Source organism: Talaromyces amestolkiae, assembly GCF_001896365.1.
Source record: "Talaromyces amestolkiae strain CIB chromosome Unknown scaffold8.1, whole genome shotgun sequence".
Taxonomy (NCBI): Eukaryota; Fungi; Ascomycota; class Eurotiomycetes; order Eurotiales; family Trichocomaceae; genus Talaromyces; species Talaromyces amestolkiae.
In genome coordinates this window covers 1,089,827-1,111,529 of record NW_024468044.1, presented here as the reverse complement: position 1 = coordinate 1,111,529, position 21,703 = coordinate 1,089,827, and the positions used below count along the sequence as shown (strand labels likewise).

Here is a 21,703-nt window from a genome sequence, read left to right as displayed (position 1 = left end):
GTAGATATACTTAGATATAATAAATATAATACTTAAACTTCTTTGAACCCCTGAATAGATAGACGAGTAAATATATTGCAAAGATGCCACTACACCAAGAAACACCCATCGGTGGAACCTCAATGTTTCTGGTATATTTATCAACAAAATCTTCTTCTAAATAAATGAAATACTTTGCGAAAGTGGACTCATGCACCATATCCAACAAAGTAAGTAGTACCTTATTAAAAGTAGCAGCTATACTAATTATCTAGGCGAGCTCCCAGCGAAGAAGCAAAAATTTGTCCACTCGAAATGTAGCGTGCGGCAGATATTTTACCAGTCAACCCACTTCATTCCATTTGGGCATGAGTTGACCTTGGCTATAAAATCTCACTCAAGAGAATTATCGCATGGTTATGGTCAAGGCTATCGACTTTTCGTAGACTTTGTAGTGGGTACTCAGCGTAGTGACTTTGCTTGTGGATCCAGCCCTAATCAACCCCGATTAGGCAATCTATTGATCTTAGGGTCTTGCGCGGCTTGCGATAGGATCGCGAGAGGAGAAGACTTTTTCTAAAGCTTGACGTTGATAAATTAGAATATTGACAAAAATGCTTGTCTGGTGCAGCTCCAAGTGTCTTGTCGTTGCATATGTAGCTAGCATACGTATATTGCAGTACCTAAAGTGAATGATTCCAACTTATCGTCGCAACTGCCATATCTGAAATTTTTTGTAGCCCTGATTGTGAGCTCAACATCGAAGAAAAGTATAACAAACAGAAAAATAAAAACAATACTTTAATCAAAGTTTTGCTGCTGCTATGAATACCTCGACGTCGCATAGATTGTGATTGTCTTCTCTTCATGCAGTCAACGTACATGCGCCTGTCCAAACACGCAATCAGAACTGCAACATACTTATTCTTGATTGTATGATATGCATATAACCAGATTCAGATTTCCATTGATAAGCGCTGCAATAGTATGCCCCAAAAGAAATTAATCACCGGAGGGCCGAGTCGGCCGACAGTAATCCACCATCCACTTTACGGAGAATCGCAAGAGCATCATGCAATATCAATTGACTCCTTCTTAAATAAAACTAATATAACTACTTAGGCGCTAATATGGGGCCTCAGTCGAAGCTATTGCATAAACTCGCACGGCTACACAAGACGCAAGCTATACGCGCCCAGGTAATATCAACATCCCGAGCCAGAGGCCGCGGGCCGATTGCAACCTCAAGAGTTAAAATTGTGATACGCATTGTCGCTGCACATGCGAACATTATTTTCACCAACTTCATTGGAATTAATAATATATGCGGGCTATGGAGGTGCATATGTAGGGGCGGTTAGTTTTGTAAATACTCTCCGAAGCCGATAGCTATGACCGATCGCCATAGAAGTGCGACAGACAGCGACTCGGGGATACGATGCATACGGCCAAAGTAATTTTCTCGTTATTACTCGTATGTTTTTTTGACTTTTCGTACAACTGCTACTTAAGTATGAAATTTACCTTGTCTATGGGTAGTGAGAGACACTTTTGTTAGTCAAATTCGTTCTCGTCTTCCTTTAGACATTCGACCTACACATTTCTCAATACTTTGAAAGAAAGAAAAAATTGCTCACGAAACACCCACAATGAGTTCTGATCGTCTACATGGCCTCACTGCTGTAGTCACTGGGTCATCATCCGGCCTCGGTCGCGGGATTGCCCTTGCTCTTGCAGCAGCAGGTGCTCGACTGGTAGTTTGTGCTGATCTGAAGGAAACACAGGACGTCCGTTCAACCATGGATCCTAATGTTAAGGCGTCCAAAGGCGCGGATATGGCATCTAAAGCTTTGGAAGTCTCGAACAATAGTAGCGAGAATGAGGCAGATTTGCCAACCCATGAGCTTATTCGCTCGCTATATGGAGAAGATAGAGCGCTTTATGTCAGGTGTGATATTAGTCTGGAGCAAGATGATGTTGGGAATGATGTCTACTCGACTGATTATGCCATTCAAAAGGCAGTCAGTAAAACCGGCAGGCTTGATTTGTTCGTGGCACTTCCATTTCTGATATTGCATATCCGAGAAACAAACGAGCTAACAAGGAATATCACTTGAAACAGAATTGTGAACAATGCTGGGGCGGGAATTTTGGACATTCCAATGGATGAAATGACAGCAATCCAATGGAACAGATGCTTGTATTTTCCAAACTTCCGAACTTCATTGTCTCAAAGGGTTTGCAGATCACTAAGTCTAGATGCCTGTCAGCGCGGTCGATGTAACTGGCACGTTCCTAGCCACCAAGTTCGCGATGGACCAGTTCCTAAAACAGGACGAAGATGAGCATGGCTTCAGGGGTAATATAATCAACATTTCAAGTATTGCTGGCTCTAGCGGGCTACCAGGATGCTGTAAGTTTGCTTCCCTTTGTTTGGTTGTATGCCATCCCGCACGCAGCCGAGGTTAGACGTTACAGGGTAATTAATGTGTCTTCCCCTCATTTGTTAGCCGCATACTGCGCAGCGAAATCAGCCATTCTCGGGTTTACGCGATCGGTCGCCGTCGAATATGGAGAGAGGAGAATCCGGTGCAATGCTATCAAACCAGGATGTGAGTATCTGAACTTCTTCCGGTGTAATCAAATTATCGGAGATGATTTCCGGTAGACTGACCTGGATTTACAGATATTATGACACCATTCCTCCAGCGAGTCATCGAGACCACGGGTGATGTAACCTGGCTTGAAAAAGCATCCCCATTCAATACGTTAGGTCAGCCAAAGGACATTGGCAGTGCGGTGGTGTGGCTTGCAAGCGGCAGGGAGAGCGGGKATGTGACTGGGATTGACTTGTCTGTCGATGGGGGGTTTCTTGCTCGATGATTTGAAGTGCTCAAAGAGATCCTTGTGAAAAGACCTTTGGAAATTGGCTGGTCAATGCATATGCAGTCATTGCATGGACCCATGCTCTGAGACCTCGGCGAGTGTAATTTCATCGTGCGCTGGGTATTAGATTTGTATGGAGTATTTGAATTACCAGTACGGTTAGTTACACAATTGACCCCTCATTTTGCGACCAGGTTGGACACACAAGGATATTCGTGATTTTATTTTTTAATAATGCTTTATCAGTTGAAAAAAGACGTCTGATTTCTCAAATCCCGGTGTCGGGTAATTTACATAGACTCAATGCTTCATGTCTGTAAGCGACCTATACGAAACGAATGGGAATAATCGAACTGAGACTACCCATAAGATACGACATCCTTGTTCATTGAGTACGCTCGAGGAATCCCTTCGCAGCACGGATGGCGTCCCGTGCCTGAGCTTCCAAATCCATGTCACTCGAGAAATGAAAAACATCATGCGGCATATCTTCCATAGTATACAGCTCAATTGTTGATCCAGCATCTCTCATTTTGCCAACCCACTCCGCGATGGTAGAATAAAGTTTCTCAACACCGCCTGCCTGGACCCAAATTGGAATGGGACTGGCAAATGGGTGGTAGAACGGGCTCACAAAATCTGCATCGCGCGACGATCCTTTAGGGGTGAATGTTGTGGCTCCCCATTGTAGGAAGGCGTCGGAAATATAGTCTCGTCCTCCAGGCATGCTGTCGACGGATGTTCCCTTTGGGGTTAAGTCTAGCCATGGGCTATGTAGTAGTAGCGCCCGAGGCAATGGTAATCCGATTTCTGGGTGAGTTGTGAGATGGCGAAGCAAGAGTATAGCAAGATGAGCTCCAGCAGAGTCACCCGAAACTAGAATCCGCGAAGGAGAAATCTGCAGATCTTGAATGAGATAGTTGTACGCAGTAATTGCATCCTGTAGTTGCGCCGGATGACTGCTTTTAGGGTTCGAGGAGAGTCGATAATCCACGCACAAAGCAGCGTCTGCTGGAAGCTCTTCGCAAAGCTGTTTGGGCCCTCGTTGCACAGTGGGGTCTCGTGGAGTCAGAAGCACGTATGCACCACCGTGAAAATGAAGAACTACCCAGTTATCGTTTGTGGCAGATGATACAGTTGCCAGTTGTTTAAGGCTAGGGACCCAGAATCCACCGATGGTTGTAGGCTGAATTTGCGGGTTGTCGAGGAGCCCGGCGTAGGTCTTTCTTGGATCATTCGCCGGTTTCAGTGCAACAAACAGGTCCGTTTCTTTTCCTGGAGATATGGGCTGCGGTGTTGGAATGCGAATCTTGCTGAAGAAATTCAACAGATAATAGGAAATCTTGTTGGTCACAGCCGTTTTGTAGGGCCATGACGAGACCGGCCTGAGATGTGGGAGAATGTAGAGTATAGCCCATGCTGGAACACTGGCCGCGCTACTGAGGATGTAGTAGAGCGCGTAAATGAGTTTAAATGGCTGTCGAGCTACCAGTGGCTTTGCTGGATCCCAATTATCAACCATTTTGCTGGCTTGCTGGTTAATGTTTGTGATGAATAAGTTATCGGATGTCGAGTCAACCAGTGTAGAGGGGAAAGAGTTTAGTAAGAATACATTGGCGTAGGTCAGCTGCTCATTACGTTTGACTTGGACTCTTTGACCTTCAATCTATTATGCTTCTTTGTGTCTGTCTGTTGGTCGCCCATGAAAAATACATGTTATGTTAATACGCGCATCCTGGTTTTGTGGTACCAGTACGGTCACAAACGACGTGTGTCAATTTCTTCACGTATCAAAATTTGCATGGATTTTACGGGGTCCATGTTTTGCTTTTTCTAAGCAAACGGGAATGCACTTTTGATTTCAATCTGGGCCATCACACTTATTCGTTGCCTGATGTTTATCAATTTACCCAAGAGTCGAAGATACCTAGGTAATCCATGATTATCAAAAGTGAATCGATTTCATTAAGTAACTCCTAACAATAGCTTATATTACATCAAACCATTACCTGCGCCTTTTGGTATTCCTCATGCTTGCGTCGACGGCTCTGATAAGTGTTCCAACTCATTATTATCAGACTGTCGCTCGTACCCAAACGACTTGAACATTCTGTTACCAGCCCGACTTTTGTTGTGAGAGCCCCAAGAACTCAGTGCTCGGACTGCTCTCTGTGTAGGAAGTAGGGGGCCGTAAGTCGGAATACAAGCACAGAGGACGGCAACAGCCAGTTCGACTGATGTCCAATTGAGACCGTTGTATAGTGCGACTAAGAAAGAGCATTAGCAATAACGTTGATAGGTTTCGGGGACAGTAGATTTATAATACCAGGATTTTCAAGAGTTGCATTGCTCAAGTACACGGTACGGATGATGCAAACGACAACGATACTGAAGACGTTAGCAGGTGGATGCCCATGGCAGCAGGCAAGAACTCACAAGCCACCCAGAATAAATATTGCCCCGACGACTACCTTCTTCGTCATCGACAGCTGGAGTGTGCGCAGTACTCGAATAGGGAGCATCAATATGGCGATATCAAGTAGCATATTGGAAATCTCATATCCGATAATGAAATGTCCATATGTCAGACATGTCGCCTGCCCATCCATCAACAAATCAAGCTGCCACGCAGCTCTCAACGGTCGACATTGAAATATATTTACGAAAAAGCATATAAAATACCAAATCACGCACAACACGCCGACGACGAGGGCATATCGTTGAAACTCGGCGATTGGAAAGATTCGGCGGTACATCAATAGAATGGAGATTTTGATGGCGGTAATGGATGTCGTGACGAAGGATTCTAGCGCATAGATGTATTTGAAGAGGTTTATCAATTCGTTCAAGTTCATTTGAGATTCATCGAGTGTTCCGCCCGAAGTGTAAATTCCTAAGCGATCAGAGTCAGCTCATCAACATTTCGGCTGCACCGGAGTAAAACGTGCCTGCAAGAAGACTGGCTTCTACACCAAGAAAGAATAGAAGCCCTAGGAGGATAAATACATCGTCGAGATTAAAAGTCAATTTGACTTTATTCCGCGCAATAAGCCGAACAACAACGGCTAGTATAGCGAGAGCAGACATGGCAATCGTAAGCCGCACCGTGAGGCGGCCAGTCTCGCGAAGCACCACCATTGCGACTCGGTATTCAGTACGTAATCATGCGGCTAGATTATCAGGCTGATGAATCCTGTTCAAATATGATAGAAAGGAAAAAATATAAGACAATAGGTTGCTTCATTTAGGCCAAAGCCGAGCTAAGAGTGGTGTCATTCGTATTGATAGACTAGTCTGGTCCAAGAAGTAGATAAATGAGCGATATGTAAAAGCTGCGGAACGTATATGAGGCATAAATGAAGATTAGCGAAGGGTCGTCTGGCTAAAATGTGATCTCGCTTAAAATCCAATCGGGGTACTGCCAGGTTGAGTAAGGTCATAACTATCCTTCCTCAAAGACAGGTGCAACCAACCTTTACGTAGCAATAGCGGCCCCCAAATAATCATCAAGATGCTTGCAGTTGCCAGGATATTGCAGATGATTTTCTGCAACAGGTCATTTTGTTTTTTGATCCGATCCCTGTAGAAAACGGGACGACCGGCATTAGGGTCAAACCAGTGGCGGTCCGACTTTGCACCAAGCCTGGACAAGACATGGTTTATCTAATTTTTAACCAGTAAGATGATTGGAAATATACTCATGGTCGCGAGAATCAACTAAATGCCCGATTTTATGCAGGAAATGTGTAAGTTGTCACTTATATGCAGGGTTTATATTGGCCGGCACTATACATCCTTAGACGCATGAAATAGTCAGCGCGCATACAGTCAAGCCATCAGGTGTGCCGGACTATGAGTCTGCTGTAGGAGACACTGCGAAAGCGCGTAGAGATAAGCTGAGAGATGATGTCCGAAAGAGCTTCGGAATATGCCCGTGTATCTATCGGTCGACCGCCGTTGGAATATCACGATTCGATTCTGTGTATATTAAATGTCCTGTTCAAGCAATAGAGTCATCGATCTTCGTGAACTCGGCGCGTAAGTTGATAAAGATTCAATTACATCCCTGTGTTTTTTGCCAACGCAGATGCAATACGATATCGACTGTGACGAAAGTTGTTGATTGGCAAGCAGATATAAGATGCCCAGATACCTGGTGGCAATTTGTAGTTCGAGTTGTTCAAAGCTTCCCTAGTATTAATATACCTCATCCAAACGGATTAAACTTAGACTCTAGAACTTGTAACTTGAACTTATCACAATGCCTGTTATCACTGAGCCTGATCCTATCGCCGTCATAGGCTTCGACGTTCGACTGCCTCAAGATGCATGCTCAGCCCAGGAATTCTGGACCATGCTCTACGAAGGACGGAATGCCAATACCCACGTTCCCAAGGAAAGGGTGAACATGGATGCCTTCTATCATCCGAATCCGAATCGGACAGATACAGTATATTTCATTCTTCTTTAGTAGATCTCATTCACTAACATAGTACTTAGGCAAACGTCCGTTCCGGTAATTTTATTACCGGGGATATCGCTGCTTTCGATGCTCCGTTCTTTTCAATCCAGCAGATCGAAGCTGAGTCAATGGATCCCCAGCAGCGATTTCTTTTGGAAACGTCTTATAGAGCTTTAGAGAACGGTAAGCTCCTTCATACTTCATGTACGATGTTGAACTAGCCACTGAATGAAAGTAGCCGGCGCCCCATTGGACAAAATCCAAGGCTCAAAGACGTCAGTCTACGTCGCAGCGTCAACTAGAGACTACGAGGTCATTCTCTATCGAGACCCAGAACTGACTCCAAAATACATGGGTACTGGTATCGGTACATCCTTGCTAGCCAACAGAATCAGCTGGTTTTTTGACTTTAGAGGTCCTAGTATCACTCTGGACACGGCGTGTTCATCCGGTCTGGCAGCTGTTCACATGGCATGTCAGAGTTTGAAGGCCGGGGAATCAAACCTCGTACGTTAGCCCCCGGGGAATATCACTACAGTCTTGATACTAAAGTAGGAGTAGGCTGTAGTCGGCGGTGTCTCCCTCATTCTAGCGCCAGAAGTGAACATGAACCAACTCTCAACACTCGGGTTCCTGTCCCCAGACGGCCGCTCGTACAGCTTCGACTCTCGCGCAAACGGTTATGCAAAAGGTGAGGGTGTGAGCGTGGTAGTCCTGAAGCGATTGTCGGATGCTATTCGCGACAACGACTCAATCCGCGGAGTCATTCGCGGCACAACAGTTAACCAAGATGGTCGGACACCCGGTATCACTCAGCCGAGTAAACATGCGCAGACAGAAAATATCCTGCAAGCGTATAAAGATGCGAATTTGGACGTGCAAGATACAAACTATTTCGAGGCTCATGGCACGGGTACCGCGATTGGTGATCCACTGGAAGCGGAGGCTATTCATAATGCTTTTCAGAGACCAACCGAGAAACCATTGTGGATTGGCACGCTCAAAGCGAATATCGGCCATCTTGAGGCTGCGGCTGGAGTGGCGAGTTTGATCAAGGCGGTGCTAGTGTTGGAGAATGGAATAGTGCCCCCGAATGCTGATTATCGGGTGCCGAATCCGAATATTCCGATTGGGAAGTACAATTTCAAGGTAGGGACCTTGCTTATTATCCATCTCCTTTCCATCTCCTTTGCTTTCGTCTCTGATGTAGTGTTGTTCCAGTTCTTGACAAGCCCCATGCCCTTCCCAGCAGAAGGCCTGCGTCGTATCAGCATCAACAACTTTGGCTACGGAGGAACAAACGCTCACGCTATTGTAGACGATGCGCTGAATTACCTGCGTCTCAACGGTTTGGAAGGAAAGCATTGTTCAGTGAACCAAGTCTCGAAGTCGTTGACTGAAGGTCATCGTATACAAGGCCAACTGCCCGGCGAGGACACGTACGGAATTAGCCCTGAACTCAACGGCAATGGGGTTTCGCGTCAATTGAGCTTTAAACAACCCATCGTCCTCCCATTCTCAACTGCCGACGAATCCGGTATCGCACGAATCCTAGAAATCTACCAGCACTACTTCCGAGCCCTCAAATCAGACTATCTCCGTCCCGAGGAGCAACAACGCTATCTCCAAAATCTCTCGTATACACTATCAACAAGACGAAGCGCGCTGCCATGGAAGTCGTTTGTGGTAGTAGACTCTATTGAGCAGCTTCAAGCGGAGGAGTTGGCCAATCTGGCGTCAAAGCCGCAGAGGTCGTCTTCTGAGCCGTTGGTCAGTTTTGTGTTTACAGGTCAGGGGGCGCAGTGGTTTGCCATGGGGAGAGAATTGAGTTTGTATTCGGCATATAGGGAGAGTTTGGAGAAGTCTGAGACATACATCAAGGGGCTTGGGTGTGAATGGAATCTTATCGGTAAGTTTACCCTTATAGTGTATTGCGATATCCAGTACTGATGATCTGTATCAGATGAGCTAAACAGAGACAAATCCCTCTCTCGCATCAACGAACCCGAGTTCTCTCAACCACTTTGCACCGCCATACAAATCGCCTTGGTAGATCTGTTAGCAAGCTGGAACATCCGCCCAACAGCCGTTATCGGTCATTCATCTGGCGAAATCGCAGCAGCATATTCTGCTGGCGGACTTTCGCACAAATCTGCAATTCAGACGGCGTACTTCAAAGGGTTGCTAGTCTCAAAGCTGCTGCATGAACAACCTAATTCAGGTGCCATGATTTCAGTCGCACTTTCAGAGAGTGCAATTCAGAAATATCTAGCGGAGATAACAGAGCAAATAGGCGAACCTCTTGTCGTCGGCTGCGTAAATAGCCCCGATAACGTTACCGTCACAGGTGGCACAAGGGCAGTCACGGAGCTCGCACAACGCATGCAACAAGAGAACATTTTTGGGAGAGTTATTCCAACTGGGATTGCGTATCATTCTTCCTTTATGGACGCCATCAGTGACGAATACGCTTCCAAATTAGGTGACCTAGAACCTAGAGATATGCACTCGGAATCGCCTCGCTTCTTCTCTTCTGTTCATGGCGTAGAGGTTCCCGTGCAGGACACATGCACTTCAGGATATTGGGTCGACAACCTTGTCGGCCAAGTCAAATTCTCATCCGCATTTGGAGAAATGGTCTCACACCTCCTCGAGGAACGCAAAAAGGGTGGTATAAACAAAAGCGGACGAGATATCATGATCGAAATCGGACCTCATGCCGCTCTCCAAAGACCCATCAAGGACGTAATCAAAGACATCCCTGCTGCGAAGGAGATTGAATACAACTCAACTCTAGAGCGGAACGTGCATGCCCTGAAAGCAATGTGCGGTTTCGCAGGTCGGTTGCGGTCTAGTGGTGTTCCGATTGATCTCTTGCATGTCAATTTTCCGGATGTTGCGTCTGCAGCGACGCAGGTGTTGACGGATTTGCCTGCTTATTCATTCAATCATGACACAAAGTACTGGGTCGAAAGTCGACTTAGTCGCAATTTCAGGTTTAGACAGCACGCTAGACATGAGTTGCTAGGGAGTCGGGAGACGGATTGGAATCCGTTACGACCAAAGTGGAGGAATGTTATTAGGTTGGCGGAGAATGGGTGGATATTGGATCATCAGGTAGACCCCTTATCTCTGATCTATAGTCATATATCTAACGGTTACAGCTTGATAAAATAAACCTATACCCAGCATCAGGCATGCTAGTCATGGCGATAGAAGCAGCTCGATCTCTAGCCGGAACATCTCAGTCTATATCGGCTTATCGTTGCAGCAATGTGAATTTTCCAGCTGGTCTTCGCATCCCTGAAAACACAGATTCAGTCGAGGCTCAAGTCGTATTTCATCCTTCACAGCAGTCTGGCGGAGGTCTTCCGGACCAGTGTCGTGTACATGATTTCCAGATCTTTGCTTATTTCAGTGACGCGTGGCATGAATTGTGTTATGGGACTATTGAGATTGAAGTCAGCCCGGGTTCTGACGGAATCACAGCAGCAAATACGGCGGACTCCAGTAGACGTTGGGAAAATGTCAACTCCAAGGAATTCTACGACACCATCAATGAGCACGGCATGAGCTTTGGCCCTGCCTTCCAAGGTCTCCAGGACATTCGCGTCTCGGATCGACAGGCTACCGCACGCATTGAACTCGATAGATGGCATAATACTCTTAACGAAAACAATAAATTCCCCCATACACCCCATGTCATCCACCCCACAGACTTGGACGTCATATTCCAATCGAGTATAGCATCCATCAGCCAGGGAGGCCGCCAACCCATTCCCGTCCTGATTCCGACAAAGATCCGATCACTATGGATATCGAATGACTTGCTTACGCGCGGATCTCGGAATGTGCTCGATATACATAATCAGATTGATACGGAAGCGTACCGGGAGGCTGAATTCTCGATTGCAGTATCCGATGAGCATAGAGGTAGAGCGCAGGTTCGTGTGGATGGTCTTTCGCTCACGTTTGTCAAGGATGCGAAGTGGATGGAGAGGGCGGACGAGGAGGCGAGACGGACGTGTTGGTCGCTTGTATGGAAACCGGATCCGAGTCTGTTGACGAAAAATGATATTGTCAGTCTGTCTTCATCAAGTCTTAATGATGACGAGAATTATGGGCTTCTAGCTGCGGCGACTTTCGTAGAGCTGTTTGCACATCAGAATCCGCTTGTTGAGATTATAGAAGCGGGCGATGTATCTTTGGAGGCTTCGCGGAGCATTCGAGATCGGTTGATGAATTACGGCCTTAGTTCAGGTGATGGCTATGGTCTGCCTCTGTTCCGGAGATACACGATTACCAGGTCCGATGACGCTGAAGAAGTGAATGATCATGAGGGTCCTTTCTCCGACAGGGTCGACCGAAAGACTGACACAGAGGGCAAGGACGAAGAAGAGTCTGTCGACGGACTATATGACATACTCATCTGCAACAGCCGTAACTATCTACTCGATAATTCACCGAAGTCACCGTACAATTTGTTGAAAGAGCATGGCAAAGTCTTGTGTCTCGATTCATTGGAGTCTTTCACCAAAGCAGACCTCGCGAAACTCACTGATGCTGAGTCTATTGCACTGTCCACTTCTAAGCCCAATGGTACGAATGGTACAACATCTAGCGACAATACAGTAATCATAGTGATCCATCCCCATTCTGTCTTACAGAAAGATGTCGCAGGTTTAATCCAAACACGACTTTCGGCAATACCGACTAGCATCGTCCCACTTGATAGCATTGATGTCCAGCAGTATAAGGGATCTCATTACGTATCTTTACTCGAACTTGACGCCTCTTTCTTCTCTGATGTCAATGACGAACAATGGTCCATCTTCAAGAGCTTACTATCCACAGCAAAATCCTTGCTTTGGGTAACAAAAGACCAGACGCCAGATAAGGATCTTGTTTCTGGTCTAGGTAGAGTGATTCGGTCCGAATACCTTGATTTACGCTTCGTTGAATTGGCCTTAGAGCCATCGACCTCAATCGACAAAACTGCCGGTCATATTGACTCAGTGCTACTCAAAACACTTCATATTGCAGACGATGCCGTAGATTTCGACTCGGAATATCGCGAGAAAGATGGCAGGTTATGCATCGGTCGTGTTCGTGAAGCTACGAGCGTAAATGCCACGATTCGAAATATGACGAGCCCATCGCGTCCCAAACAGCAAAAATTCGGTGCCGAGCCTGAACGAGCATTGAGTCTCTCAATTGCTTCACCGGGACTATTGAACAGTCTGCATTTCGAGGATGATCCAGATTATGACTTAGCCCTAGCACCTACAGAGGTAGAGATCGAGGTTCGTACGGCAGGCATGAATTTCAAGGATATTCTTATTGCTATGGGGCAGATTTCTGGTAACAGGCTTGGGTTTGAATGTGCTGGGATTGTCAGTCGTGCCGGCAGTGAGGCTGGCTTTGCACCTGGTCAACGAGTCGCTTGCTGCACGCTCAGTGGGGCCTACAAGACTTTTGTTCGAGCGGATGCCAGCTGGGTTTTCGATTTGCCAGATCACATCCCTTTTGCAGACGCTGCCGGTATACCGTTAGTGTTTGCTACAGCTTATTACTCGCTTGTCGAGGTCGCTCGATTATCAGAAGGCGAGACTGTACTGATTCATTCCGGTGCTGGAGGAGTCGGGCAAGCAGCTATTCAAATCGCACAGCGGCATAGAGCTCGAATTTTCACCACTGTCGGATCTGCAGAAAAGAGACAGCTCTTACAAGACTTGTACGGCATMCCCCMAAGCCATATTTTCAACAGTCGTGATACCAGTTTCGCGCAGCAAGTGAAATCCCATTGTCCCTCTGGAGTCGATGTCGTCCTCAACTCGTTGAGAGGTGAGCTGCAAGAGGCCTCATGGAAATGTATCGCGCCACTTGGCCGTTTCGTTGACGTCGGGAAAGCGGACTTTGAATCATCACGCAAGGGATTAAATATGAAGCCTTTCCTCACCAATGTATCCTTTTCTAGTGTCGATTTATCAGTTGTCATGCGTAATGCAAAACCAACCATGACAAGAATCATGAACGCCTTGAAGGGCTATCTGACTGATTCTGTGCCAGCCAAATCTCCTCAGCCCCTCCAAGTTTATCAGATTGAAAATCTTCAGGATGCTTTCCGGCAGATGGCCAGCGGAAAGAGTAGTGGCAAGATTGTGGTAGATTTGAGTCCGTCTGATGAAGTACCGGTTCGTCTGAAGCTTTCCCTTCATTCTCCTTGTTATGGTCGGTGCTAATAGTGACACAGGTTCTCCCGAGCAGGAAGTCGCGCTATAATTTCCACCCTGGTGCAACCTACGTGATTGCAGGCGGTCTTGGTGGACTCGGTCGAACCCTTGTCGATTGGATGATCGAACGAAAAGCGAGAAACTTCATATTGTTGTCTCGATCAGGAAGCGAAAATAATGAAGCGGCACGGAAGATGATTGAGACTTATGCCACTCAAGGTATTGTAATCAAAGCTCCCATGTGCGATGTTGCGAACGAGCAGGTTGTACGACAAGTCTTCGAAGATCTTGCTCAAACCATGCCTCCGATCAAAGGCTGTATCCAAGGATCTATGGTGCTTCGTGTAAGTGTTGTCCTTCCTGTATATCCTCCTCTCTAATAATTCCCAGGACGGCCTCCTGGATTCAATGTCCACTGTAGATTGGAATGCTGTCCTCCGTCCTAAAACACAGGGCACTCTCAACCTTTCTACTCACTTGCCATCCGACATGGACTTCTTCGTACTACTATCGTCCATCAGCGCTATATCTGGTTCACGCTGTCAAGCAAACTATTCAGCAGCCAACTCTTTCATGGACGCGCTGGCACGCAAGCTCGCAGCGGAAGGCCGGCGATGTCTAAGTCTAAACCTGGGTGTGATCAAGGACGTCGGCATTGCCGCACAGCTCGGAACAAATGCCGCTCTTCGTCGGGACGGGTTTGAAGGTTTGAGTACGCCTGAACTACTTGCTTTACTGGACTATGCATGTGATCCGGACTGTTCTCGCGCTATCGATCCGCAGCGTGCACAGTTAATTGCCGGTCTTGGTGGTGCGATGACGCTGCTCCCCGAGCATTTTGAGAGCGTTTACTGGACTGGGCGACCTATCTTCCGACAGTTGCAAGAAGTCAATCGGATCACCTTCCAGGATGCGCACGGTAGTGGCAAGTCAGACTCAAAGGAGGAGAGCTACGGACGGCTTTTCATCAAGGCAGCGGACGAATCAGCGGCGGCCGAGGTTGCGCTCAAGGGTCTCGTCGCAAAGCTAGCTAGTCTGCTGAACGTGCCGGTGACGGATATTGAGGTGCGTAAGCCTTTGCATAGCTTCGGTATTGACTCTCTTGTATCGCTTGAGATTCGATACTGGATTTCGAAGGAGCTCAAGGCGGAGGTTAGTATTTTTGATATCATGCAAGCTAGCGGACTGGCGGAATTGGCGGGRGKGGKGGTAGAAAAGAGTGAGCTGAGGAAATAGGTGGCTAGATAGAACGTCTGTCTTGCTAGACCATAGAACAAATCGAGAGGCGACAATTAAGAAAGTACAGCAGACGTTATATCCGGTTGAGGGAAAGTAGGGTTAGCCCTGAAACGACGTGCATTGAAGATCAAGTGATTCTTAATTTGTCCCATTTTGGATAGGATCGGAATGTCATCATACACAGCTCTAAAAAATTAAAAGTACTAGAACGCGAAAGGTCTAGGAAGTCTATACGACTCACAGCTGAGTCATATTCCGGCGTCAGGAGAGTCGACGAAATGGACAAAGGAACATGATTCTTAAGTCATGTCAAGGCTGAGGGTTCAGCCCAAGTAGGGAGCTCCAAACGACTTGCGCTGCATCTTTACATTGAGGTAGTGCTGGACTATATTATCAGCCTGATTCAGCCCTAGGAGTGCTTATTCGGTATTGCGTGCTACGTTATTAGTGATCGTATGCTCAATTGGTAGGCAACATTATCGCTCTTCGGCGTTTGTCATCATCTTGTTAAGCTCCTTTCAGCCGAGGTTGTTGCAAGGGCTGTCGTCGACATCAGCAGAGAGATTTGAAATATAGCTGCATACGTAGTGCAGCTTAAGCACGTGTGGACTGTAAGGAGGTCGGATATTTGATGTTAATCCTCCGATTGAAGCAGTAGTAATAGATCGGAAGAAATGTCGCTGTCACGACGAAAAAGAAACACTTGGCAGAGTTGCACTGTTTGCATGTGTTTTGTGTCTGGTCGGCGCTTTCTCCGGTTTAGTGGCTTTAGGCCTATCAGAGAAGTGTCCCAACTAGGTCTAGTCCGAGAATCGCACGATTCAGGGGGTTTTTCTCGGCTGGGAGCTTTATCATCTTCGCTTGACGGGACGACTCCTATTCTTCGGTCTTCATCTCATAGCATCGGTTCAGCTCTGAGAAGCGCGCGTTGGTTATTCAATTTGTTGGAAATTGCCACGCGGACCATTATCTCAAATACCGTCAGGATCGACACACTATCATCACCACTGTTCTACTAATGGAGCAATCGGGACCTCAGATCGGGTTAGCGACGAGTCTTTGCGTTCTCTAGTCTGGCTGATCGATCTCTGCGATGGATCTTTGTCCACTTTGCCCGCATAATATCGACTACTGTAGTACATATTATTGAGATCAGTATTAACTATACTCGGTATCTACTATATGCCGACCACAAGTGACAAGGCCAACATTGAACCACCTCCTATTCTCGGGAACAATCGAGGAATCTTGCTTCGCACGGGCTGAAGCCACTACTGTAGTGCGTGCGTAGTCAACGTGCTAAGCGTAGTGTGCCAGACTTAATAAACTACGGGCTAGCGTATCCTAGGCACAGTAGTAGTTCCTGCCGTGGGTCTGTTCTCCGCCTCTAAACTCTCAGCCCGCACCTGCCACCAGGGGAGAGCAACTTGGAAGTCTAACCAACACTACCAGAACTTCTTCTCTCACACCCAAGAAAACCTTACGACGCCCCCGATAATACTCGCTACAAAACCACATGGTGACCTCGCCTCCCACAAAACTTCCTCCGGTTCGTCTGAACCGTCTCGCGCAATACGACAMCCTCCCGTGGACTATCCTCTGATCCCGCCATGGGAAGGCAATCACTACGCAGCCCATATCCTATAGCCGTGCGAACGTCAAGCGTCAACGCAGAAACCACCATGTACGATGAAAGGAATCTGCCTAGAAAGGCGAGTCAGGGCACAGTGAGAATGACCTCGGAAAGAAACAGAATGGTATTGAGACCCTGATACCTAAATACTTTCCGCTCGTTCCGCCAATTTTTTTATAAAGCTAACAATATCTTGTCTTGTAGGCCACCTTACAACAACTGGATCCAGCGAATTCATCTATAAATCGAGAACTCCGTGTGCGAGCATCGTCCCCGTTACTTGGCCGAAGCTATCAATCAAATCAATCTTCTTCAAGACAATACATTCGTCCGCCTATGCCCATGGAGAACCCACAATTGCACCATTCTGGCTCGACGGCGGGCTTCGCACGCGACCTCAATTTCGACGAATATGCATTTGATACCCGTTCCCAGCTTAGTTTGGCATTTGGAGTGGTGGATGATATGCGGGGAATTGGATTTCCGCAGTTGGACCAGAATTCGAAGAGTCCTAAAACTGCTAAACCCGCTAAACCAACAACGCCAAAAGGGGACCGACGAGCGGAAGACGTACCGAAAAAGAAGCCAAGTAGACTCGACCTTTCTTTGCTGTTTCCCAAGCCGAAACCTGCTGCAGCGCCTTTGCTGTCACCTCAGCGATACACGAATTCGCCATCGCCAGTCACTTCGGAGTTCTCGGTAAAACCACAGCCAGCCAAACTCACAAAGCCACGTTCCAGGGGGAATATGCGAGCATCGATTAAGGAAGCTCCCGCTCCTATCCCAGAGGAGCCGCCAATTCCACGAAAACGAGTTTCCACGCGCAGGCCTGCCGTTGACTGGTTTGATGTGCCTTTGGAGCAGATCATCCGCCTGGGGGAAACCCTAGAAGTTGATGAGGAGGAAGCGAAGCAGCCTGATCGTGTGTTGGATCATGCAAAGCCAGTGAAGGAGGCGAAGCATYCCAAGCCAATAACACTAGCACCAGCACCAGCGATCATAAAGCCAGTTCAACCTCCAGTACAAAACGGCATCGCCAAGACTTCTTCGGCTGTCGATTCCAGGAGATCATCACGTGCCCCTTCTAGGGTATCAAGTCATACGTCCCGTGGAAGCCGTGGAAGCGAAAATCATTACTATCGCCAGCCACTACCCCCCTCATATACGAACCCTCCTCCCCGCGCCTCCCTTCAAACATGGCAGTCGGAAGGTGACTTGCGTGCGGCTCATCAGAAGCCGGCTGGCCGCTTGGTAAAGAAAAAGAGCAGCAGCACCTTTCATACTAAGGATTTGACAAAAAACAGCGTGTTGTCTTTATCATCATCCGAGGATGAAGATACCGATGCAGATGAGGACTACGGTGAACAGCTCGTAAGAAAAGCAGCACCATCTCGAGGGCCTCGGGACAGTTTCGCCACAAACGACTATGTTGCGCCAGAGATATGTCATGCTGAAGCGGCAGTTGCTACTAAAGGTTATCAATTGACTCGTCTTGGCCGGGCCAATTCCAACGTATCTAGTGTCAGCTCCGACTCGCGCAGTACACAACGGCGTCCTATTCCTTCACGAGCCGACTCGCTTTCTTCTATGAGTAGATCATCCGTTTCCACGAAGATATATGGGTCGTCTGCTCATTTTGATGTTCCTCTAATTGAGGAACCGGAAGAGCAGGCGGAAGAAGCCAGCAACTCAAGACGGCCCCGACTTTCTTCACAGTCGTACAGCGATCTCCACTCTGCGAAGAGAAGAAGTCGCATCATCGCAGTCACTCGGCAGGAGGAGTCGTTGCTAGAAGCCATGAGGTTACGGAATGGTCGAATTACCCCAAGCATATTCAAAGATATTGAGCCTGGTGCTGAAAGAGCGGCTGAGAATCACGAGGTATCAGAACCTCCAGCACTTAGCTCTCCTGAGCCTGTTCAGACTCAATTTGATACTTCGTTCCTCCGGCTGAGTGCAGCTATGAGAATCCCGCCAATTGCTGCACCAAACCTTGCCGAAAGTGAATCTTTGATCGACAAAGATCCATACCTACCGTACCGCACTGCGTCTAATGCCGAGCAGAAAACGGACCATAACAACAACAACAACAATTTCACCGCATCACCTCGATTGAGTCTCGCATATTCTGAAACACCCTCATCATCATCGACCATGGGCCATGCATCTCCCGTCACACCCACTCTCCAACCTATTCACCGGTTCTCTCATCAGTTGGCGGCTCCTCCCCCATCCCATGCACTTCCCCCGCTTCCGGACGAAGTCGCAACACGACGACATTCTCGTCGCCGGACGGATAGCAGCGATGCCATCGTCTTGGAAGAAGGCGAGACTGAAAAGTTATCGAGTCCGCCTGTCTATCCCTTGTGGGCTGTGAAGTGGGGTCGAGATCCTAACGATGTTGCTATTGCACATTAATCGTTCTTTACTCTTTTCTTTTCTTTTCTTTCCATGCATTTTGAATCCTTTTATAATCAAATCTACCTTCGCTATGAAGGTAAGTAATACAACTCACCATTCTTTATTTCATTTGTCGGATAGATGGGGACGGGGATAGGTTGGTTGGTTGCATTGGGAACAAACACTTTTCTTTCTTTCACTGTCTCTGGGTTTGCATGTCAGTCTGTCCGCAGCGGGTCATCTTTATTTTTCTGTATAATATCTATTGCATCAAATCTCTTACTTGCCTGAATTGAATTGAACATTAAGTATCAGCCACTACCCGCTTGTAGAAAGTGACACAGACCAGCCTGCATTCCAGTACTACGTACATGACATCGTCTGTGACAGGCAGATATTGGACTTTCACAACAGCCATTCAGCTCTGGGCTGGAGAAATATGGCATCGAGAGTACTGTATAGGCAATACCGCGCATGATTGGCCAGCACCCACCCAGGGGCCTCGGCCTCTGGCTGCCTTACCCCAGACAAACTAACAGGAGGACTAAGCCGTTTCAGTGTGTAGTGCGTGTGTCAGGGGCGGATATTCTTCAGGTACTCGCCTCCTATTTCGAGAAAATTCTTCGGTGCGGATTATCGCGAATCTCATAATTGTTCTCTTTCTCGAAAATTAAAAAATCAAAGTTGAGTTGGTCAAGACTTTCGTTTCTTTTTCCTGTCGCAGCGGGTTAGCTGTTTTTATTGTTCGGCGATCTGCGACTCATCTCCGTGCTTTGCCAAGATTGAAAGACGTCACTTTCTGACTTTCTCCCCTTTGACCGCACTGTGACAACACTACACAGCATCCCCTCATAATCATCGCTGTCTATATTTCGCAAGCCCGCCTATTTGTATAATTGTCAAAGAATTACACGCTGCGATTCTGGAACTCGCTCAAGCCTGGGTGCTTTTGATCTGTTGATCGGTGTGGGATCAAAACACACGCGCACACACATTGACACACAAGGCAAAACAGAGGAAAGCGACAATATGGGGGTAAAACAGACATCGTCAAAGTCGAGGTCGGCTTATATTCGGAATTTGTCCCTCCTCTTGGTAAGGATGTCTGCACTCTTGTGATCAGATTGTGGTGGGCTGATGATTCGACGTCCAGTTGACAATACAATATGCATCGACTGTCGTGGTAAGTCATATCCCCCCGTTAAAAGGGCTCAGTTCATGCTAACATTTATGCAAAGTTGATCCATTATTCCAGGGTAATGCCTACCGTCGCCGGAAAACGCTACGTTACCTCCACCGCCGTCTTTCTAACCGAAGCCATCAAACTCGCCATCTCGCTCACAATGGCCCTTTATGAAATCTCCAAACACGCCCCGCCCTCCATGCCCGCCACGTCGCTATTTTCGAATCTATCAAACACAATCTTTGCAGGCGATAGCTGGAAGCTGGCTCTTCCCGCTTGCCTTTATACACTCTCGAACTCGCTGCAGTACGTAGCGCTGTCGAATCTGGATCCGGCGACTTATCAGATTACGTACCAGGTAAAGCTGCTCTTTGCGGCTGTCTTTGGGCTGGTTTTGTTGCAGCGGTATATTCCCGCGCGGAATTGGGGACTGTTGCTTTTTTTGGCGGCGGGTGTGGTGCTGCTACATGCGCCGGGGCATGAGTCGGATCGTCTGGTGGCGAGAGATGAATCGGCGCATTTTCCGAGGTCGTTGGAGGAATGGAGGCAGAAAAAAGGGTATTCGCCGATGAAGATTGCGAAGCGGTCCGCGAGTTACGAAGGGATTGAGGAGGATATGTTGCTAGAGCATCCTACTCTCGACGGCCGGGTAGGTCTCATGGCGACTCTGTGCGCATGTGTTGCGTCGGCGTTGGCCGCGGTTAGTTTTGAGAAGGTTATTCGCGATAGTGCGGCGAAGACGTCGCTTTGGGTGCGCAATGTGCAGTTGGCGCTTCAGTCGGTGGTACCTGCGTTCTTTGTTGGTGTGATTTTTCTCGATGGAGAGGTTATTGCGAAGCAAGGATTCTTTGCCGGCTATAGTTGGATTGTTTGGGTGATTATCTTCATCCAGGCTATCGGGGGTATTGGTGCGGGATATGCCATTGCGTACGCAGACAAGACTGCGAAGACGACTGCGACGGGATTTAGTCTCGTCGTGGGGATGTTGTCGAGTCTGTCTGTGTTTGATTTGGAGTTGTCGGCCAACGTAAGTTCTTACCATCCTATCTGTTCTCGACTTTGGTCGCTAATATTTACAAGTTCTCCATCGGCGCCGCTATAGTCCTAATCGCAACATTTTTATATGGTACTACACTATCACCTTCCCCCCTAGCTCGGATGCGACCACCCCCAATTCGGATTGAGAGCTTTGACGAGGACCCAAACAGACCTGGCGTCTCTCCTCCCAACGACTTCTCCATCAAACTCCCTAACACACCTTTATTGACAGCCGGCCTTTCAACGTCCCGGCCTGCATCGCCGAGTCATTCGCGAGTCAAGTCGAATCAGAGCGGCTCAGGATATTTCCTAGAACCTGATGAATAGATGTACAAAAACGGATGGAATGAATGAATGGTAAAAGAAGGGATATCATAGCATTTTTGCCGCTTTGCTTTTTGCTTGAGGTTTATATAGACGGATGTTGCTACAGCGGGTATGGTTGTTTGCTTGTACAATTATTATGAACACATCGAGACACTGTCTATTTCTTGTTTGCATAATCGAGCTTGCATGTACTACAGGAAGGTGCGTGTAGCTGGGTAAGCTCCTTCCTCATCCGGTTGACGCGGTAGGCTCTTGCCTCCCAGGGTAGTTGCTCGATGACTATACTCTCGGACCTCTTTCCCAACTCTCTATCCTCTTCATCT

The 21,703-nt window shown here is 47.5% G+C and overlaps 6 protein-coding genes across 6 annotated transcripts; 4 read left to right on the top strand and 2 right to left on the bottom strand.

Annotated features, from left to right (window-relative positions):
* Positions 1–1,628: 1,628 nt before the first annotated feature.
* Positions 1,629–2,862, top strand: BHQ10_004933 (uncharacterized protein; the record flags this gene model as incomplete). The annotated part of the gene is made up of 4 exons (XM_040877353.1): positions 1,629–2,026; positions 2,250–2,392; positions 2,490–2,591; positions 2,666–2,862. The coding sequence occupies 4 exons, from the start codon at positions 1,629–1,631 to the stop codon at positions 2,860–2,862; spliced, it is 840 nt and encodes a 279-aa protein (XP_040733437.1).
* A 388-nt stretch (positions 2,863–3,250) lies between these two features.
* On the bottom strand, positions 3,251–4,387 carry BHQ10_004932 (uncharacterized protein; the record flags this gene model as incomplete). Its single annotated transcript, XM_040877352.1, has 1 exon — positions 3,251–4,387. The coding sequence occupies one exon, from the start codon at positions 4,385–4,387 to the stop codon at positions 3,251–3,253; it is 1,137 nt and encodes a 378-aa protein (XP_040733436.1).
* A 506-nt stretch (positions 4,388–4,893) lies between these two features.
* BHQ10_004931 (uncharacterized protein) lies at positions 4,894–6,003 on the bottom strand (the record flags this gene model as incomplete). Its single annotated transcript, XM_040877351.1, has 5 exons — positions 4,894–5,132; positions 5,192–5,253; positions 5,302–5,499; positions 5,560–5,758; positions 5,826–6,003. 5 exons carry the CDS (start codon positions 6,001–6,003, stop codon positions 4,894–4,896), a joined length of 876 nt encoding a protein of 291 aa, XP_040733435.1.
* Positions 6,004–7,126: 1,123 nt separating this feature from the next.
* On the top strand, positions 7,127–14,796 carry BHQ10_004930 (uncharacterized protein; the record flags this gene model as incomplete). The annotated part of the gene is made up of 8 exons (XM_040877350.1): positions 7,127–7,315; positions 7,366–7,510; positions 7,566–7,834; positions 7,889–9,236; positions 9,291–10,323; positions 10,599–13,521; positions 13,581–13,904; positions 13,951–14,796. The coding sequence occupies 8 exons, from the start codon at positions 7,127–7,129 to the stop codon at positions 14,794–14,796; spliced, it is 7,077 nt and encodes a 2,358-aa protein (XP_040733434.1).
* Positions 14,797–16,768: 1,972 nt separating this feature from the next.
* Positions 16,769–18,850, top strand: BHQ10_004929 (uncharacterized protein; the record flags this gene model as incomplete). The annotated part of the gene is made up of 1 exon (XM_040877348.1): positions 16,769–18,850. One exon carries the CDS (start codon positions 16,769–16,771, stop codon positions 18,848–18,850), a length of 2,082 nt encoding a protein of 693 aa, XP_040733433.1.
* Positions 18,851–19,998: 1,148 nt separating this feature from the next.
* On the top strand, positions 19,999–21,380 carry BHQ10_004928 (uncharacterized protein; the record flags this gene model as incomplete). Its single annotated transcript, XM_040877347.1, has 3 exons — positions 19,999–20,015; positions 20,088–21,042; positions 21,096–21,380. 3 exons carry the CDS (start codon positions 19,999–20,001, stop codon positions 21,378–21,380), a joined length of 1,257 nt encoding a protein of 418 aa, XP_040733432.1.
* Between the last annotated feature and the right edge of the window lie 323 nt (positions 21,381–21,703).